This window comes from Sus scrofa, chromosome 17 (assembly GCF_000003025.6).
Source record: "Sus scrofa isolate TJ Tabasco breed Duroc chromosome 17, Sscrofa11.1, whole genome shotgun sequence".
Classification (NCBI taxonomy): domain Eukaryota; kingdom Metazoa; phylum Chordata; class Mammalia; order Artiodactyla; family Suidae; genus Sus; species Sus scrofa.
In genome coordinates, this window is record NC_010459.5 from 9,177,485 (window position 1) to 9,204,859 (window position 27,375).

Sequence of the window (27,375 nt, forward strand, 5' to 3'; positions counted from 1 at the left end):
TACCATAACTTCCCCTCCTCCTCATTGCCACTCACTTATTTGGGGTCATTATAATCAATGCCCTGCCTTATTTAATAATTTCTCAGCATCAGTGTCCCAATTTCCCAGGATCAGCAGGTCCTGGCTAGAGTTCACTTTTGCAACCACTGATACAATATGCCCTTTGCTGTAGAGTGTCCTGGGATAAAGGAAGGTTTGGGTGGGTGGCAGGCAGAAGTTAAGTTAGATTTTGACCACGTGCAGCCTCAGATATTTGTCAGAAGTGTCAAAGACAATTTCATGTTCTTTTTTCTGCAGCAGTTTCTCTGTTCCTCTCCCAGTTTGTCTTGCTGGCCTTCTCAGTTCAACAGCTTCCTTTCTATAATTCTAGCAGCAGCTGTTAACAAAAATATACTTAGCTTCCATTTTAAAGTTTCTTTTTCCTTTCCTCAACAGGTTATAACCTCACATTGTAAAAGTAGGCACACGGTTGAAGGAGAGTGCTTTTTTCTTGCCTTCTCAAGCATCAAGTTCAGTACCTTGGTTTTTCCTTTTTTGCAAAGGTTTGACAAACGGGATTTTTAAGACAGCAGCAAACAATTTAGCCAATTTCTTGTAAAAGCCTTTTATATTTATATTTTCCTCTCTCTCCACCACAGGAAAGTGAAACATATCAGAAAACCATAACATGGATGAAGTGACCAGGAACTGCACCAGAGAGGCAAATCTGGCTTATCTGCCCTTGTCAGCACTGCAGGATTTAAAGGATGTGATCTTAGTTTCTGGAAACCAGCGGTGCACTGACACTCATGCTTTTGTCTGCTGTTTCTTCTCCCAGCGCAGAATGTCCAGCCCTTCTGAATCCCAAGGGGGAGCAGCACCGGGCCGAAGGCAAGCGCAGTCCTCAGCCCCATGCCCGGGGCAACACTGGACTCCCGAGTCTCCGGCCCGCGAGCCTAGGAAGGCCCAACGGTCTCTGGCCTTGGCCGTGCATCCTGCGCCCCGTCCAGCCATGTTGCTTCTCCTTGCACTTCTCGCTGCGTTTGGAGGGCTGCAAGCTCGCCTGGGTAAGACCCAGGGAGACTCGACCTCCTTTCCCTCTTTTGCTCTCTGAGCAGCGCTGGGCTCTTCCTGGGGAGTAGTTTCCTGTGGTTCAGGGACCCAGAGCGCCCCCTTTGGGACTCCTTGCTGGTGCCGTCCTCCGGGTCTTCCCCCCGCCCCCCTCCTAGAGCAGCGGAGGATGATGTTAGCGAAGGCATCCAATCTCCGAATCGAGGGTCCAGGTCTCAGCAGCCGAGGGTCTTTCTAGGTCACCCACTCTGTGACGAGAGGGTATAAGAGGTTTGGTAACGCCCTGGACTTATTCTTCAAAGAGCCGAAGAAAACGGGCCGCAGTGTGGAAACAAACAGGGTAGCCCGCTAAGAACTGCAATGTGTCATTATTGTTCATTAGTTTGTATCTGAGCCATTTTCAGTGTGCCGCTGCAAAAATCTCTTGGACCAAGGAGGTCGACACATGTAAATAAGTTGGCTTACAATTTTGACCCCATGATGGACTCAAGCCTTCAGAATCCCTGCTTTTGACTAAGGGGGCTGTTGTTGCAAAAAAATCCTATTTTCTTGCTGTAGATTCTGAGGGAATATTCCTGCAGGTCACAGTTCCACAGAAGATAAGATCAAGAGAGAGTGAAGATTCAGAGACGCAGGTAAATAATTGAGAATATTGGTTTTATAATTTAAAATTTTAAAACTATTTTTATGTACCTTAGTACCGAATCAGATCATCCTGATTGGTATTGACTTGCAAAGCGTGATGTTGTCACTGCTAACTCCTGCATCCTTCTTGCCATCTCTGTGTCTCTTCTAACAAGCTCGTTCACAAGTTTTAGGAAGTGTTAAAAATTTTTCTGGAATCATATTGGTAGAAAAAAAATCAGTATTAAATAACTATAGCAATGGTCCAGACTGAAATTTATAAAAATTTCATAAAGAATTATTTTAAAATTTGTTAATGGCCACTGCTAACGTGACAGAGAAGATGGTCTTGAGCAAGATTTTGACCCGCAAATTCTGACCCAGAAGCATCAGACTCTATAGAAGTAATGGCCAAAGAAAAAAAGAAAAGGAAAAGTAAACATGTCACATTTGCCTATGATGAAAACATTTTCAATAAATAAATATTAGCTGGAAAAAGAAGTTGAAAAATATGTACTGCTATTAAAAACTGATTACATTGAAGACACTCCATCTTGAATATTTGCTTGATTAAAATACCCCAAATTGGCATAGTTACAATGTTTTATATTACAAACCAGAAGTCACAATCCAGGGGTTTAGATTTTCATGTGGTTAAACTGCTGCAGTCAATATACAGAAAGCCTGAGAAAGTTTTTTCAGGTTGAAGGAACAATTTTTGAAATAACTGTAAGTAAAAAAAAAAAAATTGAGTTCCCATCGTGGCTCAGTGGAAACAAATCTGACTGGCATTGATGAGGACTGAAGGTTCGATCCCTGGCCTTGCTCAGTGGGTTAAGAATCTAGCATTGCCGTGAGCTATGGTATAGGTTGCAGACACAGCTCAGATTTGGCATGGCTGTGGCTGTGGTGTAGGCCGGCAGCTACAGCTCCGATTAGACCCCTAGCCTGGGAACCTCCATATGCCGTGGGTGGGGCCCTAAAAAGCCAAAAAAAAAAAAAAAAAAAAAGAATTCATTAACTCTAGTGTGACATGCAGTAATGAAACCATCATAATTATGTCCTACTACTGAGTAATTATAAAAATTACATGTATGTGAGATTGCACTAGAAAATCACAATAAAATAATTTCCTTCAGAGAAGCTGCATTTGCATATACTAATCTCATTTAATTCTCACATCAGCCTTTTGAAATGTGATCTGTATCTCTGAGAAAGAGGATTACATATGTCAAGGGAATCAAAGTTAAAATTTTCAGAACATGGAGTCCATTATAAGTAAACTACCATCTGTCAAGTCGAATTGTATACATGAAAGCTTCTTTTTTTCTGATTTGCTGCTGTTTGTATATATGTTATATTTGCATGATCACTTCAAACTTCAGGTTGTCTATTTCTGATTCCTCATCACAAAGACTGTAGCAACTGTGCAGAACATGAGGGTGCAGTACTCACCTACATGTTTTGAAATCTCTATATATTTCTTTACTGGTCATTGGTCTGTTCATAGTTTCTATTGCTTCCTGGTTCAGTCTTGGGGGATTGTACCTTCCTAAGAATTTGTCCATTTCTTCTAGTTTGTCCATTTTACTGGCATGTTGTTGCTTATAGTAGCCTCTTATGATCCCTTATATTTCTGTGGTGTCAGTTGTAATTTCTGATTTCATTGCTTTGAGCCTTCTCCTTTTTTTTCTTTTGTCTTTTTACTTTTTTTTTTAGAGCCACACACACAGCATATGGAGGTTCCCAGGCTAGTGATCGAATTGGAGCTGTAGCTGCCAGGCCTACACCCACAGCCACAGCAATTCGGGATCTGAGCCATGTCTGTGACCTACACCGTAGCCTACGGCAATGCCAGATCCTTAACCCACTGAATGAGGCCAGTTGTGGAACCTGCGTCCTCATGACTTGTTACCACTGAGCCTCCCTCTGTTTTTTTCTTGATAAGTCTGGCTAAAGATTTATCGATTTTATCTTTTCAAAGGACCAGCTTTTAGTTTCATTGATCTTTCTTTTCTTTCTTTTTTTTGGTCTATTTCATTTATTTCGGCTCTGATCTTTATGAATGCTTTCCTTTTCCTAATTTTGGGTTTTGTTTGTTCTTTGTCTAGTTGTTTTAGGTTGTAAAGTTATGTTATGTGCCATTCATCTGTGTGTCTGTTTTTATGTCAGTAAGATATTGTTTTATCACTGCAGCCTTGTAATATTGTTTGGAATCATGAAATGTGATGTCTCTGGCTTTGCTTTTTTTTTTTTTTTTCAGACTCTTTTAGCTACTAAAGCTCTTTTGTGGTTCCATACACATTTTAGGATTATTTTCTCTATTCCTCTGAAACGTGGCATTGGAATTATGATACGGATTGCATGGATGCTGTAGATCACTTTGAGGAGTATTGAAAATTTTAAAATATTAATCCTTCAATCCATATACACAGAATATCTGTTTATCTGTGCCTTCTCTAATTTTATTCATGATTGTTTTTTAGTTTCCAGTGTATGCATTTTTCGGTTAAATGTATTCTTAAATGTTTTATCCTTTTGATGTTGTTGTAAATGGGATTGTTTTCTTACGTTTCTTTCTAGTAGTTTGTTGTTACTATTTTTGTATTTAGATCTTGTGTCTTAAACCTTTTCGTCATTCATGTATTAGTGCTAACAGATTTTTGGTGCAATCTTTAGGGTTTTTGGTGTATGAGATCATGTCATCTGCAAACAGAGACAGTTGGATTTCTTCTGCCTCTTTTGAGCTCTCTGCTCCGGGGGACCTTGTGGGTGCTAGGTCCCATTAGCTCCCAAGTTAGGTGACCTGCTGGCCAGACAGCAGGGGAACTAGAGGTATGGACAAATTCCACTCAAGAAAAATCTAAAGAATTAGTTTCTTTTTTTTTTTTTTTTCTTTTAATCTTTTTAGGGCTGCACCCGGGGCATATGGAGTTTCCCAGGCTAGGGGTTGATTTGGAGCTGTAGCGGCTGGCCTACACCACAGCCACAGCAACACAGGATCTGAGCCGTGTCTGTGACCTACACCACAGTTCATGGTAATGCCGGATCCTTAACCCACTGAGTGAGGCCAGGGATCGAACCTGTGTCCTCATGAATGCTAGTCAGATTCCTTTCCCCGGAGTCATGACAGAAACTCCTAATTTTTTTTTATAGTTGGGATGATTCAGAGAAAGATGCACACAAAGAATTTCTTCACATCTGTTCAAGTCCCCAGATGACTACTTATTATGAACCCTGTTTGTTCCCAGAGGCAGGCTGTTTAGAAGCTCAGTCCTGAGGGAGCAAGCAGCTGGGAAGTTTGCACTCAAGCCCTTTCCAGGGAGAAATGGGGAGCCTGGTGTTTCCTCCTGTTCCCTCTGCTCTGAGCCGAGGGAGAGAGTCCTGGGAAGTGCTCACACATCCATATAAAAAAACTCTTCTCTTGGGAGTTCCCGTCGTGGCTCAGTGGTTAACGAGTCCAAGTAGGAACCACAAGGTTTCGAGTTCGATCCCTGGCCTTGCTCAGTGGGTTAAGGATCCTGCATTGCTGTGGCTCTGGTGTAGGCCGGCGGCTACAGCTCCAATTAGACCCCTAGCCTGGGAACCTCCATATGCCACGGGAGCGGCCTAAGATATGGCAAAAAAGACAAACAAACAAACAAAAAAACACCCCCAAAACCCCAAAACTCTTCTCTTAACTGAAGAGGAATCTGGGGAATTTGTGAATGCTGAGACCTGTCAGATCTCAGAGCCAGATGATGTGGGGTCCAAACCCTCAGGTGGCAGCCTTAAAAGTGGAGGTTCTAGGGAATTCTGTTGTGGCTCAGCTGGTTAAGGATCTGGCATTGTCACTGCTGTGACTTGGGTTGCTGCTGTGGTGCAGTTTAGATTCCTGGCCTGGGAACTTCCACATGCAATGGGCATAGTTTAAAAAAAACAACAACAACAGCAAAAATTGAAGTTCTATAGCCAATAATTTTTTTTTTTTTTTTCTTTTTAGGGCTACACTGTAGCATATGGAGCTTCCCAGGCTAGGGGTCTAATCGGAGCTGTAGCTGCCGGCCTACACCACAGCCACAGCAACGTGGCATCTGAGCCACGTCTGCCACCTACACCACAGCTCATGGCCACACCAGATCCTTAACCCACTGAGCGAGGCCAGAGATCGAACCTGAAACCTCATCGTTTGTAGTTGGATTCTGCTGCATCACGACAGGAACTCCTATAGCCAATACTTTGTAATAACCATAAATGAAGTATTACCTTTAAAGATTGTTCATCACTATATGGTACACTTGTAACAGATTATATTGTACATCAATAAACTTCAATTTTAAAAAGTTGAGATTCTAGGTGTGTAGACAAACTACCCATCAGGAAGAAACTGGAGACTTATCAATGTTGTTGGAGTGAGGCATGAGCAGTAGTCAGGGCAAATGCCCTGCGGCCCTTTCAGGGGCTGGAAAATCCCTATCAGCATCCACCCGTGGTCGCATTAGAAGCAGGACCCTCCAACAGCAACTGGGAAAGTGTGAGGCAAACTCCTTCCAGAAAGGAGAGCTTGGGGGCTTTTGCCAGTTTCCTCTTTGATGCCCCCTGGGTGGGAGGGGGACCATGGGAAGGGCTCAACCATACATGTCAGAATTGCTTCCTTGGGAGTTCCCATGGGTTAAGAATCCGACTAGTACCCATGAAGATTTGGGTTGGATCCCTGGCCTTGCTCAGGGGGTTAAGGATCCTGTATTGTTGTGAGCTGTGGTATAGGCTGGCAGCTGCAGCTCTGATTGGACCCCTAGCCCAGGAACTTCCATATGTTGCAGGTATAGATTTGTGGGGGTTGGGTGGGGGTGGAGGTGAGGGTGGGTGGAACTGATTCCTCTTTTTTTTTTTTGTCTTTTTGCCTTTTCTAGGGCCGCTTCCCGTGGCATATGGAGGTTCCCAGGCAAAGGGTCGAATTGGAGCTGTAGAGGCCGGCCTACACCACAGCCACAGCAATGCCGAATCCTTAACCTACTGAATACATCCAGGGATTGAACCCCCAGCCTCATGGTTCCTAATCGGATTTGCTAACTACTGTGCCATGATGGGAACTTCTGATTCCTCCTTTAATGGGCCTCTGATGACAAGGCCCAATGGCTCTCTGAACTAGGTGACTTGCAAGCCCGTCCCTTGGGTGCTGCTGGATGAGTGGTCCAAACCTTTGGGTTCCGAGGGAAACCCTGAGAGTTCTGGGTTCCCTCCTGATGCTAAGGCACTTTGTGGGAAGTGGGATTTATGGTAAATGTGCCTATCAGCCTCTTCTACCCATTTTCAAAGTGGGTGTTTCCACAGTCACCCAGCATTTAGGAGTCACTCTACTACTTTCTGGATGTCTCTCCGAGGAAATTGATCCTTGGGAAGCGGTGTATTTGGCTGTCTGTGGAAGAAGATAATTCAAGAGCCTGTTCTCCTGCTGTCATGCTGATTTCACCTCCCCAAGTACATTTATTTTTGATTGGATTAGCCTTGCTAATTGTATTTCACTGATTGTTCTATGTGGTTTACCTTTAACCTGTGTTATATACTTTGTTTTGGCAGGAGATTAAGTTACTTATACATCAGATTGACAATTTCATGCTGGTTTGTAGTTTGCAAGTGTAGCCCTTATTTCAAAGTTAGTTTGTCTTAACAGACTTGTGGTTGCCAAGGGGGAGGGGGAGGGAGTGGGATGGACTGGGAATCCGGGGTTAATAGATGCAAACTATTGCCTTTGGAATGGATGAGGAATAAGATCCTGCTGTTTGGCAAAAACAAACAAACAAACAAACAAAAACCAAAAAGCCAAAAAACGAAGTCAGTTTTTCCTTAACACTAAAATTTGATCTTTCTGTCATCTCTACTGAATGGCAATGCCCATTCCGTGACATTTTTTCCTCTGGTTTATCATCCCTTGACTATCTCTCAGCACCAGGTAGGTTGTGGGTTTTATCCCTCTCCTTCCCAGTGGTTCTTTGCCCATGGTGTTGGACAGGCCCTAAATTAACCAAGCGATGTCTACATTCTGGTATTCCTGCCATTGAATAAGCTCCGCCTATGACTGTGGGAAAGACCTGTGACTTCCTTCCAACACACAGGTGATGGATGTAACTCTGTGGATCATATTACATTGTATGACAAAGGTTGGATTTCACACCTATTTTGTTCTATTCTAAAAAACTCTTTTGCTAGACACTCTCTCACACTCCCGATGATCTTTCTGTTTGTTGGTTTGTTTGTTTTGTTTGTTTTGTTTTTGTTTTTGTTCTTTTGGCCATGCCTGTGTCTTGTGGAAGTTCCCAGGCCAGGCATCTAACCCGAGCCACAACAGTGACTCAAACTGCTGCGGTGACAACATTGGATCCTTAACCCACTACGCCGCTATGGAACTTCCAAGGTTTTCTTTTTTTCCCCTGATGATCTTGTAAAAGCAAATCTGCCACACTGGTACTGCCCATAGAAGCAGCCATGAGGCAAGTTACTGGACGTGACCTCTAGTTAATCTCTCAGTCTGATACTCGCAACGACATGAACTCTGTTGACAGCTTGACTGAACTTGGACACCGATTAGTCTCCATCTGAGGCTCCAGGTGGGAATATCGTCTAGTTGGTATATTGATTACAGCTTTGTGAGACCCAGCAGCAGAGAACCCAGCATGGACTCCCGAACCATGGAAATTGCAAGATTGTAAACATGTGTGGTGTTAAGCCGCTGGATATGTGATCATTTGTTATGCAGCAATAGAAAACTCATAGCCTCATCCTCATAAAATTCTGCTCTCTGCATGTGAGACTTAGTATTCCTTAGAATCCAGAAGAAGCCCTCCTCTTCAGGACAGTCTAGGTCTGTGGAGACAGGAGTCCAGGACAGTTATAGTACACACCTCATCTTCATCTCTTCTCTCTGTGATCACAATCTTGTACCGCCTGTTTGCCCATTATCTAATCTGTACAAGTGTTGTTTCATTCACTGTGTCTAGTTTTCCAGTTGTTGGCAGCTGAAGGGTGCATAAGTCCCAGTGTTTCTGATACAGCAGGGAAGGAACAGGAATCACTGGCTATCACCACTTCGTCACATGCTTCTTCCTCTCAGTTCACTTTCTTCTTCCTGAGGTTCATGCGGCTGTTATGAATAACGCTTCTATTAACATTCACAGGCAGGTTTTTGTAGACGTAAGTTTTCAAATCAGTTGGATAATATACCCAGTAGAATGCCTGTTGACTTGCAAGTGAAGATTATGTTTAGCTTTATAAGAATCATCAAGTTGTCTTCCAAGACGGTTGTATATTTTGCATTCCCACTGGCAATGAATGAGTGGTTGGTCCTGTGGCTCCACATCCTTACCAGCACTGGGTATTGTGAGGGTTTTTAATTTTAGCCATTTCATTACATATATATTAATATCTTATGAGGCTTTAATTTGCACTTCCCTTATAACAAATAATGTTGAGCGTTTTTCATATACTTATTTTTCATCTGTACCTCTTCCTTGGTAAGATGTCTGTTCAGATCTCTTGCTCATTTTACAATTGTTTGTTTCCCTGTTGATGTTTACAAGTTCTTTGTAGATTTGGGATACAAGTGTCTTACCAAATATGCAACTTACAAACATTTTTTTTCACTCTATAGCTTTTTTTTTTCATTGTTTTAACTTTGCCTTTCTTAGAACAAAAGATTTTTAATTGAAGTGCAATGTATTATTTTTCTTCTGGGGATGGGTTGTAATTTTTATGTCATATCCAAAAACTTATCAGCAACATTAAGTTCACATAGGTTTCCTCCTATGTCTTATTCTAGAAGTTTTACACTTTTGCATTTTACATTTAGATCTTTGCTGCTTTATCAGTTAATGTTTGTATAAGGTGTGAGGTCTGTGTCGAGTTTCATCATTTTGCATATGGACACCCAGTTTTTCTTTTACCTTTTTTTTTCTTTTCTTTTTTTTTTAAATTAGGGTCACACCCATGGCATATGGAAGTTCCCAGACTAGGGGCTGAGCTGGCTAGGTAGGAGCTGCAGCTGCCAGCCACAACCACAGTCACAGCAATGCCAGATCTGAGCCCAATCTGCGTCCTGCACCACAGCTCACAGCAACGCTGGATCCTTTAACCCACTGACCAGGGCCAGGGATTGAACCTGCATCCCCCTGGATACTCATTCCCACTGAGCCACAATAGGAACTCTATCATTTCTACATTTGCACCTTGGAAAAAAAATCAAGTGATTATATTTTCGTGAGTCTGTTTCTGTGCTCTCATTTATGTTTCATTGGTCATTGTTTCTATTTTTTTGCCAATGTCATGCTGTCTTTCTTAGGTACCTCATGAATTTTGACTACTACAAATATGTTTTTGTAAATATAAACAATTAAAATATAGTATTAATAAATGGTAAAATTATATTTTTTTCAAAATATAGTTTTTAACTTAATATTTTTAAAGTCATCCCTACACTAAATTCATCATCTTCATCCTGAATTTAAATAGAAAAATGTTTAATTCTTACTATTCAGAACAATAAATTCCAAAAATTTATTTAACTTCTTATTTAAATTAAATGGATTTGGGTGAGTCCTTTTTTTATTTGAGTGGAAAAAAAATGCTCTTTTACTTCATATATTTTTTATTTACTAAATCATCTTTGTTTATTTTAGGTGACTTATATCATTACCATTGATAGAAAACCATATACTCTGCATCTCAGAAAACAGTAAGATATGATTTTTTCCCTTAAAGCTTAGAATTTGCTTTTTCAATGTTTTTGTACACTATTTAAGTTCAAGAATGAAGCAAAATGTAGGCTATTTAATTAGTCAATTTTTCAGTTTAGAATTCATTAGGTCTTAAGTATCAGTTCTATTAGAATTTTGTATTTTTATTTTCCAGCTTATTATCTTCAAATGAAGAAATAAGCTATGTGTAATTAAGTCTTTGAGTATAAAGCCATTGAACCCAAGAACTGCAAGTTGTGTATCAGGTATATCCAATATGAAATTGAACACATGGGAGTTCCTGTCGTGGTGCAGTGGTTAGCGAATCCGACTAGGAACCATGAGGTTGCCGGGTTCGATCCCTAGCCTTGCTCAGTGGGTTGGGGATCTGGCATTGCTGTGAGCTGTGGTGTAGGTTGCAGACACATCTTGGATCCTGAGTTGCTGTGGCTGTGGTGTAGGCCTGCGGCTAGAGCTCCAATTAGACCCCTAGCCTGGGAACCTCCATATGCCACGGGAGCGGCCCTAGAAATGGCAAAAAGACAAAAAAAAAAAAAAAAGAAATTGAACATATGTACACATCCTGTGGCTACTGGTGGAAAATTCAACTAGTGGCATATTTTTATATGGAGGTATTAATTGTATATATAATTATTTTAAAAACTTTATTTGGTATATTATATGTATATATAAAATTGTATGTATACATATATAATGTGTATGTATATACATAAATTCTGAAGAGAATTTATTCTCTTAAATATAAATTCAATAATTTTAATAACTTTAACTCAGTATTACAATTATCAACCATAAACCAGATTTTTTAATAACATGCTTTTCTTTCTTTTTTCTTTTTGGCTGCTCCCATAACATGTGGAAGATAGACTGTGTATCACAGCAGTGACAATGCCAGATCCTTAACCCACTGGGCCACAAGTGAACTCCAGGCATAAATCTTTTTTTTTTTTAATGGCTGAACCACAGCATGTGTTCTCAGGCTAGGGATTAAATCTGAGCCACAGCTATGACCTATGCTGCAGCTCTGTCAACATCGGATCCTTTAAGCCACTGCTCCAGGCCAGGGATTGAACTCAAGCCTCCAAGGGGACCTGAGCCATGGCAGTCAGATTCTTAACCCACTGCAAATTAATTTAAATTTTAAAACATTTAATTCTTCACATAAGATCCATCATGCCATTTTGCATTAATTCCTGTTATCACCCACCAGTGTGGGCAACAACCAATCTATATATTTTTTTCTTTTTTATGGCCACAGCTGTGGCATATGGAAGTTCCCAGGCTAGTGGTCGAATCCAAGCTGCAGCTGAGGCCGCAGCCACAGCCATGGCAACACTGGGTCTGAGCCGCATCTGTGACCTATGCGGAGGCTTGCGGCAACACCAGATCCATAACCCACTGAGCTTGGCCAGGGATTGAACCCGTATCCTTACAAAGACAACGTCGAGTCCTTATCCCTCTGAGCCACAATGGGAACTTCCTCCAGAGTGCTATTTTGTTTTGTTTTGTTTTGTTTCTTTTTTCCTAGCTATACCCGATAATCTACTTCTATGGCTCTAATACCATTTATGTACTGACTTCTCCTAAACTTCGATCTATATTCCTCTCCAGTGAACACCATATTCATTTATTTCGCTTATTTGACTTTGTATTTGCTAACCAAGTTTTTCCTAGAATTCTCATCTTTAATGTGTCTAAAATGTGCTTCTGATCCTTTTCCAAAAGTAGCCACTGCCACAGTTATGTTAGTGAGTGGCACTTCTCCTCTTCCAGTTTCTCAGAACAAAAGGTTAGGATCATTTTTGACATCTTTTTGTTTGTTTTCCTTCACATCCACTGGATTATTAAATCCCATGTGATCTACCTTCACAATGCATTCAGAATTGAACCTCCACCACTGCTAGTTCAAGTCAAGTCACCATCACGTCCCACCCGGATGACTGTCAGAGCTAGTTCATCTGTCTGTGTCTGCTCATTTATTTGGCAGATGACTCTCAGCAAAGCATTCAGTCCTATTCTATTAAAATGTTGGTCTGGGAGTTTCTGTCATGGCTCAGTGGTTAACGAATCCGACTAGAAACCAAGAGGTTGCGGGTTCGATCCCTGGCCTTGCTCAGTGGGTTAAGGATCTGGCATTGCCCTGAGCTGTGGTGTAGGTTGCAGACGCGGCTCAGATCCCGCATTGCTGTGGCTCTGGCGTAGGCCGGTGGCTACAGCTCCAATTAGACCCCTAGCCTGGGAACCTCCATATGCCACGGGAGCGGCCCTAGAAAAAGGCAAAAAGACACACACACACACAAAATGTTGGTTGATCCTGTCCTCTATCTGCTCAGAATCTCTTAATGGCTTCTCCTCTTTGTGGCATTGTCTCTCTCATCTCTTGTCTTGACTCCATACTTCATCCTGGGTTCTTCGCCCCCTGATGGTTGTTCTTGCTACACACAAACTATGTTTCTGCCTCAGGGAATTTGCATATAATCCTTGCCCTGTCTGGAATAGCATTTCTTTACAAATCCTCATGGCTTGTTTTCAGGTCTCTAAGAATTCAGTGAGCCTTTCCATGCCATCCTAGCTATGTTTTGCAACCAACCTCTCCCACCCTGGGCCTTATTTATTGTCATCTAATGTCCTAGCAGTAGGGGTCTCTCACTTTCATGCTGTATCCCAGTGCCTACAAGAGGATCCGTCAGATAGATGGTGCTCAGTAAATATTGCTGAATGAAGACATACACAGGCACACACCAAAATAGCTGATACCAAGGATTCAGAGTCTATTCCAGTATTAACAAAGCCTAAACTCTCTGATACACCAGTTCTATGAATTTACACTGGTATGACATACTAAAATTAATTAAAGAATCTTACTGTATGAATCTTATATGTTTTACTTTTTAGTATTGGAATGTTTATATTCAAAATAACTTCATGACTCAATTATTTTTCATTTTGATTTTTCTTAGCCCATTCTTAGCCCAGAACTTTTTGGTTTATACACGGAACAAAAATGGATCTTTTCATTCAGAGCCTTCATATTTCATGGTAAGACTTGGATGTCTTAGATATTTATTGTCACATGTTTCTTTGTTGAAGTATACACATTATTACCTTTGGGATATGTTTGTTCCATGTTGGCAGTTTAATACAAATATTTAATTCCCTATTGCATATAGGATAGAAGTGACATGCAGACCTAGAGAACACTCATGGGAACCTAGGTAGTACAAAGCAAGGAGAGTTGTCCAATACATATTTTCCTTGAAAATCAATTGTAATAATCTATATGATACACCATTTTACTTTCAACTGTATTAATGTTTTTGATATGCTATCATATTTTCCAATATGTTTTTATATATAAACAATTCATTTATTTGCCTTCCTGGCCTGTGTTTCAGATGCATTGCCATTACCAAGGATATGTTGCAGATTTTCCAAATTCAGCCGTGACTCTCAGCATCTGTTCTGGGCTCAGGTAATAGCATTTGAGAGGATATTTATATATGAAAACTTAGGCGATACTTTAAAATGAAACTTAGTGGCTGCAAGACACAGATCTGAGATATGTAAGGAGAATTCACATCTGAACATTTTCTTCTGGATGGCCTTACTTTTTCAGACTAATATTCTTAAATGGACCTTAGTAGCGCCCATTCAAGTGAAATCACTCCAGAGAATCCTCACTGGGGATGTTTTCAAGTTACTGAGCAGAAGGAGAGACGCTTAGTTTAAAACACAAAAATGAAAACAAACTGAAGAGAAAAGAACCTCAAATCCTTTATAACATCTCCCTAAGCACTATTGTTGTATTTTCTATCAGTTGTCTCGAATAGTTATAGAAAATGACATTAATTGGTTCCTTAAATAAGCACGTAATATTGTATACTTTCAGTTTAGGTGAAGTTAATATCAGATTTAAAACACCTAATTAAGAATATACCTCAGGGGCGGGGTTCCAGTTTCGGCTTAAGAACCTGACATAGTGTCAGTGAGGATGCGGGTTTGATCCCTGGCCTAGCTCAGTGGATTAAGGATCTGGCATTGCCACAAACTGTGGCGTAGGTCCCAGATGTGGCTCAGATCTAGTGTCGCTGTGGCTGTGGTATAGGCCAGCAGCTGCAGCTCCACTTGGATCCCTGGCCCAAGAACTTCCATATGCCACAGGTGCAGCCGTTACAAGAAAGAAAATGTACCTCAGAGGCAAAAGCTCAGGGATAAGTGATTTCATCATTGATCAAGGGAGGTGAGTTTATCAGAGGAAGAAGGGCCGGAGCAGAGCAGAAAGAATCTTCCTAGCTTCCTTTTGTGCTTTTGCTTACCTGATTTCCAGAGTTAACTCACATAAACTCAGAAAATTGACCTTCTGTGAATGTGGTTTTCTTACACATCAACCTTATTAGATCTCTGTGGTCTATATCCATTTTCCCTTTTTCTAACCTCTAAGAACAGTAACTTTTTATTTTGGGGGTTCTCAGCAAATATCATGGTTCCCAGCAGATACTTGGCCTTAATTAATACATCTTGATGGAAAGTGGTGACTCTCTAGAAAATACAAAATACTTTTTTCAGTATATTTAGTTCTTTTGTATGTGAGAAAAAGTCAGGCAGATATGGTTACTCAGTTACTAGCTTAAAGAAAAGGAGCAAAAGAGAGTGGGTTGAAACCATGGGCATTACTGTGATTTCTCATTTCTCACATTTTAGATTATAGGCCTGATGGGAGCCCTTGCAGGATTTTCATACAATTGTTTTCTAAATATTCAGGGGATTCCTTCAGTTTGAAAATATCAGCTATGGAATTGAGCCACTGGACTCTTCAGCAAGTTTTGAGCACATAATTTATCAAGTGAAAAACGACAGTCCAGATATACCAGTGTTAGCAGAAAATGACAGCAATGTTTTGCAGAAAGATGAGCCTTATAAAATTCATTTAAGCTCACAGGTAAATGAGACAGTTCTGATGCTATGCCATACTGTAAATTTACTTCTGTAGAATTGGGTTAGTCATGAAAAGGAACTACTTAGCTGTTGAGTAGGAATATGAAATTTAATAGTTTTTCTAGACAGGTAAATAAAACATCCATATTGCCTCTGAAAGATATGGAATATATGCAATGATTATTTCAAGCTTTTTGTTGCATGATGCATTATGTAACATGTCTAGTTTTCCATTTTTATTCAAACAAAAATGCGTATTGTTGAATACAATTAGAAATATAGGAAGAATACTTAACAATACCCTGGCAAAATTTCTTTTAAAATTTTGATGTATAGCCTTACATGCTAGTAGGACACATCATTCTGAAATACTTACGACATTTTATATTATTAAACATTCTGAATTTGCTTATAGGCTGAATACAGAATTTGTGGTTGGCAGGTGTTTTTCTTTCATCACTTTGAGTATTTCAGTTCGCTGTCTTTTGGCCTCCAAGATCTCTGACGAAGAATCAGATATTATTATTATTTTTTTATTTTATGATTTTTTTTTCCATTATAGCTGGTTTACAGTGTTCTGTCAATTTTCTACTGTACAGCATGGTGACCCAGTTACACATACATGTATACATTCTTTTTTCTCACATTCTCATGCTCAGAATCAGGTATTATTAATCTTATTGAGGATTCCTTGTACATGATAAGTCCTTTGTTGATTCTTTCAAGATTCACTGTCTTTGCCTTAAAACGGTATTCTTTCCTTATGTGGGATGGGGGTTGCTGTGCCCGTGGTATGCAGAAGTTCCCAGGCCAGGGATTGAACCCACACTGCCACAGCTGTAACCCAAGCCACAGCAGTGACAATGCCAGCTCCTTAACACACTGAGTCACTAGGGAACTCCTGTGATAGTGTTCTATGATGTGTCTTTGAGTGGAACTCTAAGTTTATCCAACAGGGTGTTCATTAAGCTTCTTGGAAGTTTAAATGAATATTTTTCATCAAATTGGGAAAATTTTTGGTCATTAGTTCTTTGAATGTGCTTTCTGCCCTTTGATCTATTTCCTTCACTCTCTTGGACTCCTGGATTACTCTAGCAGGCTCACAGGGATTCTTTCAAACCTCTTAAAAGTACTTCGACTCCTGGATTACTCTAGCAGGCTCACTGGGATTCTTTTAAACCTCTTTTAAATGTCTTCAAGCACCTTTTCTGATTTGCATGCAATTAATTTTTATGTATAAGTCCTCGTGAAGGTTTTATGTACATCCTTTTTGCCTTCTTTACCTGCCTCTCTGTGCTTAAATCCAAAACAGATTAACATTTGATGTGTTCTTTCTCTCTCTCTTTTTTTATTTTTTCAGGAAACAACTCTTTCAGAACTATTACCCCAGTATCTAGAAATGCACATTATCGTGGAAAAAGCTTTGGTGAGTCAAACTTTCCCCTCCTCATCTCCTTCCTCCTTTCTCCACCTCTCTTCTTTCTTTACGTGTAGTGAACTTTTCCTCAATTCCAAAAATATTGTGGAATTTTTGACTTATTTCCAAATAAAAATACTTTATTTTAGGTGTTACTTAGATATGACTACTATCCCCAAATAGAATCTTTAGAATTCCCAACATGGTCCACTTGCCCCCTCATCCCAAGCTCAGGCCAGGATCTCTTTGACCTCATTTCCTAACTGCCTTGCATGCTTCTTAACCTATTGCAGCTTCTCTGGTCACAGTGTTTTCTTTGAACATACCACATGCATATCATCTGACCAATTCACTTGATATTTTTCCAGCTTTTTCGGGAATCATTGATAGATATGATGGTATAGAATTAAATTGCACAGTGTGAAGATTTGACACACATGTATATGTGGTAGATGACCAAGATCAAGATAATTAACATTAAAATTTTTTATTAAAAATTGTATAAAAAGTTTTATTGAAAAAATTTATAAAAAATTTTATCATAAAAAATTTCTTTTTCAGTATGATTATATGGGATCAGAAATGATGGTTGTAATGCAGAAAATTTTCCAGATTATTGGCCTTGTCAACACGGTAAGTTTTAACTTTTTTATATTTGTAATTTTATGAAATCAGTCATTGAAGACCTTTCCATTATATCATGATAAATTAAGGACTTAAAAGCCCTTTACTTGGTTTAATAGCCAAAGTAATTAAGTAAACTTGTCCTCTATCTTTTTATGTGCTATTTTGACATAATGATTTATGTTATTTGAACAAATATGCCATCAATCTTATCTTTAGATGTGTAGTCAGTTCAAATTGACTGTAATACTGTCCTCCTTGGAATTGTGGCCAGATGAAAATCAAATTTCTACTAACGGGGATATGGATGATTTATTACAAAGATTTTTGACATGGAAACAGGACTCTCTTATCCTCCGGCCCCATGACATAACATTCTTACTTATGTAAGTAAGCGTGATGTTCTACATTAATGAAGATACACACAGATAATTCCATTAATTTTATAATGTAATGCATTAATTGTGTTCTCAGCTTTCTGTAGGCCCCTTTGAAAATGTTCAGTAAAATATAGCTGTTGCCATTGAGGTGATAGTGTAGTTGGAAATATGATAAAAAATAAAAACAACATGAATCATAGAGCAAAATATTTTGGAGTATAATTTATGTGAAAAGAACTTTTATGATATCAACTATATAACAGGAGACATACAAGCATCAACTTATTAAGAATGTAAAATTGATACTATTCAGTAACCATTACATATGATGTGTTGGTACATTTCATGTCTACTGCTTGATAAAGACAGATTTGGGTTTTTGGTAATATTTAATTTTTTTTAAAAATGCTTATCTTTAGGACAGGTATTATTTCTTTTCCACAAGTTAAAAATCCATTCTGTTTTAGTTTTTAGCGACCTAAATCATAAACGCCGAATAAAGGAAACTGAGGAGAATTTGAAATAATAAAATTATATCAAGGCTAGGATTTAGGTTAAGAAAGAAAATTAGTATTAAAATAAATTATAGTTTTCAGTGATTTGAGCACTTTGGATAATATATTATGTGTATTATTCAGATTTTAAAAATTCTATGCTTGAAAAATTGTTTAAAGTTTAATTTAACCAGTAAGCTGGTAAGTTGTTCTGAATAGCCATGCTAATAAAAAAGGTAATACTCTAATAATGTAGTTACAGGAAACAGCCTAAATACGTGGGAGCGACATCTTCTGGCACAATATGCAATAAAAGTGGTGATGCCAATATTATTATGGTATGTAATTTGTATCCTTCTTTACATTACTATTTTTTCTAAACTTTATATTATATTTTAGAAGCATTATTTTACATAGTTAAGTAAACTTGATTTTTTTCTCTATAGCCATACTTATTATGATTTTGTTGGGAACAACATTTTAATCTCAGAAAGTTTAATTACAAATTTCAAACATAAGGAAATAATATGAATAAACATTAATATACCCCTTCATCAGTTAGGCAAAATGGATACTAACTTTGCCTCAGATTTTCTAAGGACCTAAAACCTTAGAGAAAAGTTAAAGCCTCCTGTCATGCCTCCTTCCAGTTTAAGAAATGACAAAAATTATGAATTCGTGCTTGTCGTTTTTTGTATACTTTATACTGTTTTACCAATCTATGTATCCATTAAGTAAACATATAAATTATATGTTATTATTATGAACTGTTCTTATGGATTATTTCAGAACTATTTTGAATAGCTTTTTGAAAGATGTCCACGTGTTGAACCATGTAACTCAACTACAATTACTTTTTATCAAGTAATGTACGTATCCTTATTACAAATAAAACTAGTTTAAAAGACTAACACACTGAAAACAACTAAATCAGTCCTTTGAATAATCTACACCTCTGAATCCTCTTTCCAATGTTTTAAAGCTTTCCCTCTTGGCATATAACTTTACGTCTATTTCCTTTTAAATAAAAGTTTTATTGAAGTATATTGTATAGATAGAGAACATTGTATAGGTCATAAGTATGTAACACAATACATTTTGGCCAAGTCCATACATAGGTATAAATATCACAGAGATCAAGAAATACAATCCTATCAACACTTTAGAAGACCTGAGTTTACAGCCCATACCAAAGAAAACCACTATTCTGACATTTAATCATTGATTAATGTGCTCTTTTTTGGAACATTCTATAAATGGTGTAATAGAGCGTGTGAACTTGTGTGTATCTGTCATATATTTGCTCAAGATTATGTCTGTGATAGTTATTCATGTTTATATGTGTAGGAATAGTTTGTTCATTCTTTTACTCTATTTTCCTAAATAATAGGACCACTCAATTTCTTTTTAAAATTTTTATTTTATATCAGAGTTGATTTACAATGTTGTGTGAGTTTCAAATGTACAGCAACGTGATTCAGTTATACATGTACATATAGCCATTCTTTTTCAGATTCTTTTCCCATATAGGTTATAGAGACTATTGAGTAGAGTTCCCTGTGCTATATGGCAGTTGTTGATTATCTATTTTGTATACAGTAGTGTGTATATGTTAATCCCCAAATCCTAATTTATCCCTCCTCTCCACCCTCACCTTTCCCCTTTTGTAACCACAAGATTATTTTCTGTATCTGTGAGTCTGTTTCTGTTTTGCAAATAAGTTCATTTATATCATTTTTAGACTCCACATAGCCCCTTAAATTTCTTGAGTATTCAAATTTAGATATTGTGGGGAGTTCCCATCATAGCTCAGCGGAAATGAATCTGACTAGCATCCTTGAGGACGCAGGTTCAATCCCTGGCCTTGCTCAGGGGGTTAAGGCTCCAGCATTGCTGCGAGATGTGGTGTAGGTCGGATCCCACATTGCTGGGGCTGTGGCATAGGCTGGCGGCTACAGCTCCGATTAGACCCCTAGCCTGGGAGCCTCCATATGCTGCTGGTGCAGCCCTAAAAAAGCAAAAAAGAAAAAAATATGCTGCTGGTGCAGCCCTAAAAAAGCAAAAAAGCAAAAAAAGCAAAAAAAAAAAAAAAAAGTAGTCCAGCTTGGGAGTTTCAGTTGTGGCACAGTGGAAATGAATCCGACTAGTATCCATGAGGATGTGGGTTTGATCCCTGGCCTCACTCAGTGGGTCGGGGATCCATCGTTGCTCTGACTGTGGTGTAGGTTGACAGCTGGAGCTCAGATTCTACCCACTAGCCTGGGAACATCCATATTCCATGGGTGTGGGCCTAAAAAGCAAAAATAAATAAATAAATAGTTTTTTTAAAGCTATAAAAAAATAAAAATCCAGCTTCTAGTTCCTATAGATTACCCTAAAACCTAGTGGTTGGCCAGATATCATCGCTCATGTTCTGCTTTGTCTTTAACCTCCTTTCAAATTCTGAAACTGGATTTTCCCTTTTTTCTCCCTCAAATTTAGCTCTTGTAGGATAACAGAGGAAGGTACTTATTAACTCATTTTTTCCATGTGGCTATATAATAGTCCAGACTTTTCATTCACACACATGTACCCACATATGCAGTATTTTTTGTTTCTGTATAAATTAAATTTTACTTGCTGTCTTAAGTTTTTTATTGATGAGTTCTAAGAATTTTGCTTATAGTGATTTTAAAAATGAGAAGAGCATTGCAATTTGTTTATCAAGGTTAAAGCATATGAAACACCACTCTGCACTACCACCAATCTTTTTTTAGTAGCATCTCACCCTGCATTTCTTTACTGTGGCTTTGCCTCTCTCCAGCTTCTGTCCTGTCTCCTCCTCACTCCACTCATGACATTACAGTCTTTGAACAGGTAAGTTATTCATAATGCTGGCTCATTTCCCACACTTTCTCTCTCAGCCTAAACATCAATTCCACAAATAGGTTTTTCTAACTATCATATATGTATAGTGCTCCTTAGAATTCTCTGTTGGATCACTCCATTTCTTCAGAGCACTTGTTATGATCTCTTTGTATTTGGGAAGTCTATTGTTAATTTCCTACTTATTTCTCTCTCCTCTTCTGTAATATAAGCTCCAGGTGTGGACAAAGTCCCTTTTTCTTGCATGCTGCTACTTTCTCATCTTCTCTCATAGTGCCTGACATATGTATATACTGAATTAATATTTGTTAATTGAATGAATAGACATTGTAAGAAAGTCAAAGAAATGTGTTTTATATTGGTTGCATCAGAAAAACTAAGTGTGTTGAAGGCTCTAGAATCTGGGCATGCCCTAATTTCACACCGGAGAGTATTGATAGTTTGGTTACATTTTACTTTGTTTCATGCTTCTTAATAAATTAACTAGTATGGATAGTCATAGCAGTGATTTATCAAAAAAATAAAGTGATCCACATAATAAATGTTAAAATCTGAAATTGTATAGGAACAAAACTGTTTTAATGTGTTACTTCCTTTTGTCCTCTTCTTCTATCATTATGTTCTCTTCAATCTTGTTTATTTTAGTATTCAGAAGCAATAACCCTGGAGGGATTTTCAGTTCTTATGGCTCAGCTACTTGGCCTTAAAATAGGATTAACGTATGATGACGTCAATAAGTGTTCCTGTGCAAGAGCTACGTGCATAATGAATCGTGAAGCAATGTGAGGCTTTTTTTTCCTTTTGATTAATTTCATATATATTTGTGAAGTTGTTTACAGGACATGGTGGATTTATTTTTTTGTACTCAATTCCATGTCAAAAATTGGGAATCTGTGTTGTGCGTGAAGACATTTTACACTAATAAATTTGTCCAGAAACGCGATAAGTCCTCTGGTTAAGAAATATTCACTCAAAGGAATTAGAGGGAAAATTTTAAAATTTATGAAGACTATGAAATACTATATTCACATAAAATACTATTGTTCTGTTGTTGTAGCATTTGTTGCTTAAGGCGAAAATGTCTAAACCACTCTTAACACTCTAACATAGCACTGGTAGCTTTGGCTATTATTTTGGAGGAAAGAAAAATAGGAGAAATTTTTAGTAATTGTCCTTATTTGCAGATATCATGACTGATTACCCACATAAATCTACAGTATCAGTATATAATGAGAACAACCACAGTATCGAAAGTTCATCAGGATAAGCAATCTTGAAAAAAAATTAGTATGTTTACTAGTTTGTGTATACCAGAACTAAGAAAATGGATGACCTATTATAAAATTTCTAATTTTTCCTCAAATTTTCTAATTTTAAGAGGTTTATAAATTTGGTACAATCCCAACTAATATTTTTGATTATTTTAAGGAACTTGATCAACTCTGTGGAAAGTGATAAAATGGAGATGGTAAATATAGACAAACTTTTGGGGATTATGAGGTGGAATTTATAATCAAAGGATTTTATGTATGGGCAACACTGTGCATTATCTATAGATTAATCAAAATAAAGAGAAGAGAAAGATGATGCTGGATATAATGAACACAAAAGCCAAATCATGGAGTAAATTAGAGCATATAGGACCTAGTGTCTAAGAGGAGTTGGCTTTTATCAGAGCTGGATAAACTCAATTATTGTGATAGAGGTTAGGAGAGTGGAGCAATGGAGATGTAGAGAGTTTGGTTAATGGAGGTGTCAAGATGAGGACTGGAGTTCAATACTGTACCTCATATATTGGACATGTTTATTGGACATCTGTTAGACATAGCTATTAGTCCCCCCGGAAATGGAGCTGTGATCATGAATATACATTAGTGCAAAATTTATGTCATATAAATATATTTAAACAGGAGTTCCCGTCGTGGCGCAGTGGTTAACGAATCCGACGAGGAACCATGAGGTTGCGGGTTCGATCCCTGCCCTTGCTCAGTGGGTTAACGATCCGGCGTTGCCGTGAGCTGTGGTGTAGGTTGCAGACGCGGCTCGGATCCCGAGTTGCTGTGGCTCTGGCGTAGGCCGGTGGCTACAGCTCCGATTCAACCCCTAGCCTGGGAACCTCCATATGCCGCGGGAGCGGCCCAAGAAATAGCAACAATAACAACAACAACAACAACAAAAAAGACAAAAGACAAAAAAAAAAAATATATATATATATATATTTAAACATTACAAATTAAAAAAACCTTATTTTACATGATGCAAAACTACTATGTAGAATATAAATATTAAAGTGGGAGGGGAATGTGAGAGGGAGGGAACACAATTTCAGACAATGTTGCCAAGACGGGCCTCTTCAGAAAGTGACATTTGAGCAGACATCTGATGGAAATGAGGGAAGGAGGTTTTCAGTATTTGGTAGAAGAGCATATCAGGTAGAGAGAAAGATAGGTGTGATAGATAGACAGATAGGAGATAGAATGATAGGTAGATAATAGGTGATAAACGGTTGATAGATAATGGAGAGATGATAGATAATGGATAAGTGATGAATAATAGATGATAGGTAGGTAGATAGATATATAAATAGATAATAGATAATAGATGATAGATGGTTGATGGATAATGGATAGATGATAGATAATAGGTAGATGATTGATAGATAATAGATAAGTGTTTAGATAGATAGATTTAACCATTATACTTTATTGCTTTCTTGTAGAGATGCATTTTCAATGTTATTTTTAAAAAAATGTTAAAGATAAGAAATGATAAATGAAACTTTAATTGCATTTGACTTTGTCTCTGCTAAGGTACAAGTTTTTCCTTTGAGCTATCTTGTGAGTCACATTATTGTACATGGAACATTGTTTAGATTGTAGTTTTATTAGCTAGGTTTATTTAACCCAAGGACTCATTTCATTTTAGGTTTTCCAGTGGTATAAAGATGTTTAGCAACTGTAGCATGCATGCCTATAGATATTTTATTTCCACATTTGAGGGTCGGTGTCTTCAGAACTTTCCAAAACTGAAACCATTCCATCAAAATCAATCGGTGTGTGGTAATGGGATTTTGGAACCTCATGAAGAATGTGATTGTGGCAGTGAACGGGTGCGTAATTAAGACTGAAATATGAGCACAATTTCTTATGTTTCTAATAAGTGGCCATAATATATATGGAATAATATATGCAACTAAGTCTTCAATGGAATTTGATGTGACAGTGAGGCTAGGTAAAGGTATATGAATCGCTTCCCCATGACTCTTCAACTGAGAACACAGATGCGTCATGAAACTTTGGTTTATGCACTGTTCCCAAATTATGACAACCAAGAGATTTTGAGCATGTAGGAATATATAAAGGAATTCTCTTGTTTCCTAAATCATGAGACTTCAATCTACATCTTCTCTATAAACTTCTGAATTTGGTCCAATGTTTTTTTCTTCCTCTTGTGGTTTCAAGGATGTCTAAACATTAGAACAGATCTTTCTTAATTCGTCTCAAACATTCCTGCCTTACCAAGTTCCAGGATGATCAAAATTTGATCAGTGTATTCATTCTAAATATAAATATGAAATCTACTTTACTTCCATCAACCAAATATTTAGTGCACACTCTTTTCAACTGATAGGACCATATATTTGGCCTGTTATACTATAAAGTTTCTTGATTCTTACTCCCCCAATAATTATATGAATTTCTTATCCACTTATGAAAATAGCTAACATGTTTAAGTAACTTTAAATCCCTACAGATTCTCATGATTATCTACCATTCCCTGGAGTTTATATATATTTTATAACTTGTATATAATTTACATTAATGTAATAATTTATATACAGTAGTCCATATATGTATCTGTATGTATGTATGTATATTTTCAAATTATCTCAGATTTCCTAGTGTCGTCTTAGTTCTTTGATAAATGGTACTGTGCTCATTTGCATTCACCTACCCTTAAGTATATGGTGGCAATTACTTGCCAACAATTCTGGTTCTTTTTAATGAATGGTCAAATGAAACAACATAATCTGGAGCTAAATCTACACCTCATGAGCCTCCACCACTGCAGGCTGTGGGCAGATTGACACAGCAGATGCGATCAATGCTCTACCAGTGCTTCCTCAGGATTGACTGTTCTGGCAGAGTGTTTTTGCCTCAGGTATCTGATTCTCCTAGTTGGAGTACTTCTTCTGGCCCCACCAGAATAGAATACTCATCAATTATCAGGGATTAATTATCAGCTGTCAGATAATTATGATGGGCAGTTGGCAGATAATCCTCTGAGGCATGCTCTGCACCAAAGTTCAACAGTATCCAGTAGCCCAATCGGTGCCACTTATTTTTGTAAATGGAACTCTGTTGACCTGCAGCCAGGTCTATATGTTCGTACATTGTATCAGACTGTTTTTGTGCTACAGCAGCAGAGTGGAATAGTTGTGACAGTACAGCACTTCCGCAAAGCTACACCACTGCTGCAAGCTGCAGCGTAGGTCTCAGATGCGGCTCATATCCAGCGTTCTTGTGGCCATGGTGTAGATCGCAGCTGCAGCTCTGATTGGACCCGTTGCCCAGGAATTTCCATATGCCTCATATACAACCCTAAAAACAAAGCTTTAGAGAGCAAGGGGACCTCAATCTGCTGTTGCTGGTGGAAGACACAGGAAACACAGGAAGAAATGCAGATAAAACGTGGGAAAAAGACAAACCAAAAAAAACAGGAGGCTTCTGCCCAACACCTCGGTTTTACCCTTGTGAGTCTGTAGGCAAAGTACCTGACCTCATTTACCTCTCTGATGTTCTGAGCTATAGATACTGTGGGAAAATCAACTTGTGTTGTTTCAAGCCTCTAAGTGTGTGATCATTGGCAACAGCATCAGTAGGAAACCAATCCGTCTTCCAAATAAGTGACTCAATAGTATCCTGGTTTCAGAGTCTGTTTCTGGGGGAATGTCAGACCACATTAGCTGGAGCAGATGTTTTCCTAGGAAGCAGACAATCAAGATAGACTCCGAAAGTGGATTTCTTACTGGCAAAATAGTAATATGTATCCTGTACTCATTTCTGGGTTTGGTACATTTGAATAGATGCACTGGAGAAACTTAAAACCGCCAAAGTCCTCTGAACCCCCTGGGCTGTGAAGTTACTCCTGTCTCCTTGCTGCGTTAGAACAGCTTCACACTACCTGTAGACCATGGAAACCTCACTGGAGGATGGATTTCTCACCAAGATGATACATGTTCTGCTCACGATCTGTCCCTGCCTTGCCTCACTGGTACAAGACTACCAGTTGGACTCAAATCTAAGTACAGCCAAAAATAAGTACTCTTTGCTGCTGCAATACAGAGGTTATTTTTTAAATGGGTGAAAGTTGGTAATATGTGTGGATGAGAACATGGAGAACATAAAGATGGAATTTAAGGATGTTGACCACAAACTATTAAAGTATAAGCCTGGGTAAGGTAGACTTTATTGAACAAGGACTGCAGTCTGGTAAATCAGGATTTAGTACCCTGGCCAGGTAACCTAGGACAAGCCTCGATTTGCTGTTGGATGGAAGCTTGAAGATAGGAAACAACCTGGCCTGCAATAAATGAGGTAGATATGGCAAAACTACCTTAATGAAGTAATGCAGATGGGGTCAGAAGTTCATAGGTGTGGCCATATTTGAATGGACTACAAGAATACCAAATCTAGCACCTAATGATTTGGATGGACCAGCATACAAACCTTTCACTAGAGCAATGAAGAAATGCATTACTGAGGAGATCCTAACACTGTTGACAATCTCAGTAGTAGCTCTCGTCTATAGACTAGGGTTGATGGTTGAAAGGGCCATCATGGAGCTGGCTACCCTGAGTCCTTAGGGATTACTGAATCCCCAAATAGCAGAGGCCAAGTGGCTGTGCTTACAAGACACCTGTGTAGTCAAAGATGTGTGTACACTTGACGTATGTAACTGGAAATTAAGAAGAGGTAAGCAAGGGACTGGTGCCAGTTACTGCGAATGGGAGTTCACAATCCCTAATTAACTCTCCAGACCCAAGCCAGGCTCAGAGCTCATGGCTCAGGTCAAGGATGAGATCCTACAATGCCCCAGTAAGGAAATAATGCAGGAATTTCCTCAATCACTACCCTCTGAAGTGACCTCCAGCCATTAGCTAGGGTGGCTGTACACTGGAGGAATACCCAGTCACTGTAAGGTGACTGAAGAGAGACTCTTAACCCAAGAGGCACACATAAGAGGACCCAAAACAT

At 38.6% G+C, this 27,375-nt stretch overlaps 1 protein-coding gene across 1 annotated transcript in view; it reads left to right on the forward strand.

Annotated features, from left to right (window-relative positions):
- Positions 668 to 27,375, forward strand: part of LOC100519521 (disintegrin and metalloproteinase domain-containing protein 18) — a 54,996-nt gene continuing 28,288 nt past the window's right edge. The window contains exons 1-13 of the mRNA XM_021078204.1: positions 668 to 1,046; positions 1,098 to 1,262; positions 1,525 to 1,685; positions 10,326 to 10,381; positions 13,364 to 13,442; positions 13,799 to 13,875; positions 15,165 to 15,342; positions 16,699 to 16,764; positions 17,317 to 17,388; positions 17,599 to 17,765; positions 18,510 to 18,591; positions 21,764 to 21,900; positions 24,044 to 24,227. Coding sequence (XP_020933863.1) covers positions 668 to 1,046; positions 1,098 to 1,262; positions 1,525 to 1,685; positions 10,326 to 10,381; positions 13,364 to 13,442; positions 13,799 to 13,875; positions 15,165 to 15,342; positions 16,699 to 16,764; positions 17,317 to 17,388; positions 17,599 to 17,765; positions 18,510 to 18,591; positions 21,764 to 21,900; positions 24,044 to 24,227 — 1,803 coding nt within the window. The remainder of the gene's footprint in view (positions 1,047 to 1,097; positions 1,263 to 1,524; positions 1,686 to 10,325; positions 10,382 to 13,363; positions 13,443 to 13,798; positions 13,876 to 15,164; positions 15,343 to 16,698; positions 16,765 to 17,316; positions 17,389 to 17,598; positions 17,766 to 18,509; positions 18,592 to 21,763; positions 21,901 to 24,043; positions 24,228 to 27,375) is intronic.